We start from the raw sequence: 6,925 nt of genomic DNA, 5'->3' as shown, positions 1-6,925 counted from the left end.
TCTTCTTTTCCTTCCCAATATCCACTTTCCCCACTACGTATATGGAAAAGTTATATGCTGTGTATTTTTAAAACTTGGAGAGATGAAGGATCTAAGGATCCTTAGTTATTTCCTGCTGCGTAGTGTTCCTTTCCTGGCTTTAAACAAAACCCGGATGTTAAATTGGACACACACACACACACACACACACACACACAGAGAGAGAGAGAGAGAGAGGAGAGAGAGAGAGAGAGAGAGAGAGAGAGAGAGAGAGAGAGAGAGAGAGAGAGAGAACAAAAGTAAAACTTCTGTCTCCAGCCCAGAAGCTCCTCCGGGCGTGGCAAGGGTCCTGTGTCAGTCCTGCCTAGAGCTGCGACCTGTTCCTGTTCCTGCAGGGTCTGCAGCCTACCCAGAGCAGCCAGGAGGATGTCCCATATTTAGGCAGACTGCCTGGCTACAGGGTTGCTGCGGCCTGGAGAAGCCGCCCTGAGGTTGGTTGGAGTCTGGGAAAGGCCATCGGGAGCAGGCTTGGGCAGGAAGCCGAGCCCCCGGGGAGCTGGGAGCTGCGGTTCCCGAGCCAGTCACGTCCTGCGCGCGGGGGGCGGTAGCCTGGGCCCGCGGGTATTTGGGGAAGCGTCCCAGTTCTAGGCGCTTCCAGTGGCTCCCTTGCACAAGTGACTTCTGGGCCCAGTTCTGGGGCAAAGATGCCTGCCCTTCACATCGAGGATCTGCCGGAAAAGGAAAAACTGAAGATGGAGGTTGAGCAACTTCGCAAAGAAGTGAAGTTGCAGAGACAACAGGTAAGGTGGCTGGCTATTCCAGACTTCCCTCTCAGAAATGCGCCAAGGTCAGGATTACTGGATTAAACAATGGGGGGTAGGGGTGGGGGTCTTTTTCTGGGAGCTTCTCTTTAAGGGGGCTCTGGTAGAGAGAGGCTCCAGCTGCTAGATGATGTGGGGGAATCGCAAAAGGTGAGAAGAGCCAGGAACTAATAAGGAATCTAAAGCCAAATGTTATCAAGACAGTCCCAAACAGGGGAGACAACCAATCCCTTAAAGGGCAGCTGGCTTCCATTCTGGAAAGGACGGTATATGATAGAATGTTTCTAAAACCACATTTAAAAATCTCCCAACAACTTTAGCTTTAATTTTGCGAAGATCCTGACTCCACTCCGTTGGGACTTGAGAGCACTGCCTGAGTTTCTGTTATTTGCAAATTGTATGCAATTTCCAATTTGTCTTGGAAGTGTGTTAAATGATTAATAAACTTTACTGTATTGACTTATAAACACATAATTACATTTATACTGTATGGAATATGGCTGCAAAGTAAAATAAATAAATAAATAAATAAATAAATGCAGGGTGTGGTGGTACGTGCCTGTAATTTTCAATCCCTTAGGAGGTGGAGGCAGGAGGGTCAGGAGTTCCAGGCCACCCTGGCCAGTAAATGAAAAAATACCCAGGAGTGTTCACTGAAACTCCATGGAAAACTTGGAATTTTTACTTCAATTCTTTGTTGATAGTAGGAGCCTTGATTACATTAATCTTCTTTTCCCACTCTGTCAAGCAACCAGTCGGTTAGAAAAAAAGGCTTTTGGATAGTTTGTTCAATTTGAAGAAAAGAATTCTTTTCCCCAGAGCAAGAAACGTTGGACTGATATTACTATTACCTGTCCTTTTTTACAGTCCAGTCACTTCCCTCTCCAGTTGGTCTGCCCTCCCACAGAGTGCCACATCCCATCCCATCCCCCTATCTCTCCCACCTCCCCTCCCCCACGAAACCTCCCCACTCCCTGGGGTCTCGAGTCTCTTGCGGGTTAGGCACATCTTCTCTCACTGAGGCCAGATCAAGCAGTTCTCTGCTGTATATGAGTGGGGCAGGGATGTGGGGCTCATACCAGCTACTGTATGCTGCCTGGCTGGTGGCTCAGTGTCTGAAATCTCAGGGATCCCCATTAGTTGAGACTGCTGGACTTCATATGGGGTTGCCCTCCTCCTCAGCTTCTTCCAGCCTTTCCCTATGGAGTGAAGTTATTTTTAATAGTTTGGGATTACTAGGGCTCAAGCTCCGGGCACTGTGTATGTGGTCACACCTGAGCCACACTTCAGAATCTTTGACAATAACCTTCTGTTTCAATCATTTGAAAAAACGAAGACATAGAAATGAAGCAAATTATATAAACAGGCTCCAAACACATTCGTGATAAAGCTTAATACTCCTGAATGGTTTCTGGGAGATGCTGGAAGTTTTTGAGTTTTACATTTTTATGAAATTTCCACTCTGATTTAGCCCTTTGCTTCATACAAATTCACACTCTTCCTAGATTTTGCAGTGGGGTATTCTATTTTTCCTGTAACTTTAAGAAATCATGTGATTAGAGGAATAAGCCAGCTGAGAGGACTAAGGAATAACATTATTTCTTGGAGGGGGCTGTTTTGACTGATGACAAGCCCCGGAGTTTGGCCGGTCTCAGCCAGAGGGATTACACATTAAGCAGCATGGTGTATGGTGTGTGCTGAAATAATGCTTCGCCTTTGCAAAGCTGGAAAGTCTGAACGTTTAGCATCATTGCGTAGAATTTACAGGATAGAGGAAAGGACAAGTTGCAAAGTCGACATCAGGCAGCATCCTGGGTGTGCCGATGTACAAGTCAAACATGCTTACTTATAGTTTCCAGATCAGCCACCACAGCCCTGGGGTACAGCCTACAGCGCAGGTTTCCTACAACATGCTTGGTGTTTGCTAGGACGAGAGAAAGATTTAGAGTGATTCTTCCAGGACACAAAGAGGATGGTGGATCTCCTTACCATTCCCAAACGTTTTATTTTTTGCTATGAGGATTATATATTTTGCTATGAGAGGATTATAATGATGCTGGGTAAGCACTGTGGTGCTTGGTTTTCACTCAACCCCTAACTTGAAAGAAGAAAAACCCCTCAGTCCCAGAAGCGATAACCAGTTCCTCACTTAAAGCCACAGAGCATAAGGCAGGTACTTCAGTAGTCTTTTTCCCTGCACCCTCCCGGTCAGCCTGTCCATTCTTCATTAACACCTGAACTCTGTGTTAACTCAGGCCAAGCAGACAGAGACGCAGGTAACATCTGACTGCAGATAATTAATTATTCCTCAGGTGTATCCTCTCAATCACAGAAGGAGCAATTACCCACTTTTGGAGATTAGGGATTTTTTTCAGAACCCATTGACAATGAAAGAGCCTCTGCAGGAAGAGTGGGGACCTGGATCAGATCATACCTTACCAGGATCCGATCCGTCTGGGACCACAGACTCCGGATTTTAACACTCCCTTATCAGCACTGAGAACTCCCTTAGAGCATACACACTAGAAATGCCAGCAGTAGTTAGATTCTTGGAAAGATAGTATTTATTATCACATTTTAATTCCTGTAACTGTTTGACCTAGTTTTCCATTTTGGATCAGTGGGTCCCACACACGGCCGTGCAAACAGTACTTTAGGGTATGGGGAGGAAATAATGAAACGATGAGATTCCTATTTCTGTTTATTTTTGAATGCCACTTTTTAATTACTAGTTTATGTTTCATAATTTTGCAAATGTGTTAACACTGTGCTATCTACACGTGCTTATAAATACTGGTGCATTTTGGAGATGCATATGTAAGCACATTTAGAGAGAGTCACTCAAAGGCTACTTTTTATCAGTCCTTAATTTTTTACTTTAAACTTACCACTTGCAAAACACTGTTCTGAAGACACTCAGTCTCACTCTTCATTTCCAATTTAGTCTCTCTTAAAAAAAAAATAAACCTGCAACTTGTCTCTTACGGATAGAATTCTTAGAGAGACAATTCAATCCTGTCCCATGAGAAGAAAAGTTTAAGCTGATTCCCTAAATTCCAGAGTCTCAGTTTACCCTGCTAAAGGAAAGCTTTTAATATAATATTTGTTTACTCATCAGAGGGGTTTTGAGGCAAGACTCAGAGTGAGGTGGATAGAAAACTGTAACATCCCTGCCAGCCTTTCCCTGCTGTTTCTATTACTCTGGCTGTGACTCCATGGAATTCTGGAGTATGGCATGCTTCCTTGCATGAGACGTGTGGTGTGGCACACCCTTAACACCTGGGAACTGCCTTACAGCTGCCTGGTATCCAGAGAGTTTGAACGTGGTAGCTCTGTTATATTTGCATTTTAGAGAGTAAGGAAATCATGGGACAAGTATGAGTAGAAGATCATGGGTGAACTATTAATACAATGGCTTTCAATTATTTGTTTCTTGAACAATATTTTTCTCAAAGATTATATGACATATAAATAAAATAGAATAATAATCTTAGAGTAGGAAAATATTTTTTTAGAAATATAATGGTTTATTAAACTATATGAACCTTACAAAAACCAGTGGCAAAGTTCAATTTCCTTGTCATAATTTATTTCTTTTGATCCCCTCTCCCTATACTATAGGTGTCTAAATGTTCTGAGGAAATAAAGAACTACATTGAAGAACGTTCTGGAGAGGACCCTCTGGTAAAGGGAATCCCAGAAGACAAGAATCCCTTCAAAGAAAAGGGCAGCTGTGTCATTTCATAAGTAACTCTGGGGCAGGGAAATTCTGTTCTTGGGGCAAGTTGTTCTTTTGTTTAATTTTCCCCCGAAGGAAGCCAAAGTGTGTGTTGAAGAACTGAGAAAAAATAAAAACGAGAAAAAGACTGTCATATAAGCACTCTCCAAGCACTTGGTGTGTGAATCATACCTGCTTCTCACCTTGGCTCCCCACACACTCTTTCAGAGGAGAGCATCTGATTGCAGTTATGGAATGAAGGCATGGCTCCCCCACTTTCAGTATACTCCTTGCTGTCTCCAATAAAGTTTTATCTTGGAAAAATCAATGTTGGTGACTTAAGACGGCACTATTTGTTGGTTAACTCTTGAGTTGCTTTCTATAACCTGTTCAGTGTTTGGGGGTTTACATCAGAAGACTAGGGATATAATGACATGTTTTCCAATCCAGCTCTCCCTGATTCATGTGTTTACAATGCCAAAGTCTGACTTCTGGAATGTGTTTGATGTAACTTCAACTATTAGGGAACCCAGAGGGTAGAATTCCTAATGACATTAACAGAAATCAGGCGGTGAGTCAGGAACCTTGCCAAACCAAGTTGACATTAACACTTCCCTGGTTTGTGATGAGTTAGCTTAAAATATCCCTGCATTAGTGTCCTTGGGAATGGGATAAGTCTGTGAATGGGAAAGAGAACCCTCATCCCAGCAGTGCTTAGGTGGCCAACCCTGGCTGCCAGGGCTGCTCTTTTGCTGACCCAGTTCTGCATTCCTTGTTCTCTTCAGGTCTGGGGATGGTTCTTCTCTACCTCTGTGGCCTCTGGGAAGATGTTTGAATATTTTGCAGTCACTCTGCCAGCCCATTGTAGGCACAGTTAAACATGCTGCCGCCGCCTCCTCCTCTTCCTCCTCCTCCCTCTCCTACTTCTTTTTTTCTTCTCCTTCTCCCTCTCCTTCTTCTTCCTCCTTCTCTTCTTTCTCCTCCTTCACCTTTTTTAAATCTTCTCCAAAAGCAATAGTGAATATTGACTAATTTTAAAAGATCAGTTGGATGTTTTCCTGTCATTGTGGAAAAAATGTGGAAAAAGCTCATGTCCTCCATTCCTCCTCCATTGTTGCTGTGCCTTACAAGCCCCTCCTTCCAATGAATGGCTCCACTTTCTGTAAGCTTCTGTAGTTTTAGGCAGGAAGTAGAATAGCCTAGATACAATTCCTGCTGAAGTCCTCTATGAAGGCACCTATGACTAAGACAGCAATGAAAGAGACCTTTCTTCCTTCAGAAAAAAACTTTTTCATTCCCCTCAGCCTCTTGTTTAGGGAGTGCTAGAGATTTGGAACAAAAGAGAAATAAAATCTTTACAAGTAGGTTCTGGTTCAACCAGATCTAGCTCCTAACTTGCTCTATGGTATTAAATGTGGGACCTAAAGCCTATGTTTCTCCTCCAGTGTATCTTTTCTCTGCATTAGGTTTCCTGGTCCTCTTTCCAAGCCAAGTCAGAGGGCCCATGCCTCCAACAGCTTCCTGAAGTCTGTCAGCATCCTCACTTGGGAAGTCTGTTTTTCCCCTGGTGACAAGGAAACAGGATACTCAGGCTTTTGAAAAAGTAATTATGTAAGACTTAACGCAGGGACTGTTTCCTGCTATTTTCCAAGTGATGACATCAGTGGGGGTTACTGAGAGCCCAGGGATAATTTTAGCTCAGAGTACCATCTACTGTGGGGTGGGTTTAAGAGTAGCCAGGACATATTTCTTCCAGGCACCATGGAACAACAGATAATTAGGGTGTGGTTTTGCTTTTGGACACTTAACATTTAATATGACATGTGATTTTGGTATTTTGGTGCTTATTAAGTTTTATTGTAATAAGCTGGTTCATTTCTTCATAGTTACCTATCACATTTTCATTTTTGCATAAGGAAGAAAACGTATTCTTGTTACTCATACTACATAACCAATAATCTTTTACAAAGGTCAAAACAAAGCATTTATTACTTAACTACTCTCAGAGCAATGCATACCAACTGGATCCTGTATTTCCATCTATACATCCAGCCACCCGTGCATGAGAATTCCACATCCTGCATTTTGTTTCTTATGTCTCCTTCAATCATATAAACAAATCAGCCATCCAACTTCTGTTTTCCCAGTAAATACCCAAGCTTATAGGTGTTTTTATTCAATATGTTTTTGTTCTGTTTCATCTTTGTAACTTAGTCAACAGAGAGTAGCATAGTATCATGTGTTTCAAGTGATAAATGATAATTTGCAGTGAGAAGATATGAAAAAACGCTTATTTGAATATGTTATAGAAGAACATTTAGCAAGTGAGAATTTATTAAGTAGAATTTAAATCATGCGTTCAGTTACTTTCAACTATATGATTGTGTAATCAATCAGCATTAGACCA

General features: G+C 42.5%; 1 protein-coding gene across 1 annotated transcript; it reads left to right on the top strand.

The window, feature by feature from the left end:
* The first annotated feature begins 244 nt into the window (after nt 1-244).
* On the top strand, nt 245-4,846 carry Gng11 (G protein subunit gamma 11). Its single transcript, XM_021165421.3, has 2 exons — nt 245-779; nt 4,422-4,846. Exons 1-2 carry the CDS (start codon nt 684-686, stop codon nt 4,545-4,547), a joined length of 222 nt encoding a protein of 73 aa, XP_021021080.1. The 5' UTR covers nt 245-683; the 3' UTR covers nt 4,548-4,846.
* Nucleotides 4,847-6,925: the final 2,079 nt, after the last annotated feature.

This window comes from Mus caroli, unplaced genomic scaffold (genome assembly GCF_978045245.1).
Source record: "Mus caroli unplaced genomic scaffold, Mus_caroli_1 scaffold_7, whole genome shotgun sequence".
Classification (NCBI taxonomy): Eukaryota; Metazoa; Chordata; class Mammalia; order Rodentia; family Muridae; genus Mus; species Mus caroli.
Note: the sequence above shows the minus strand (reverse complement) of the source record. Positions and strands in the feature narration are given on the sequence as shown.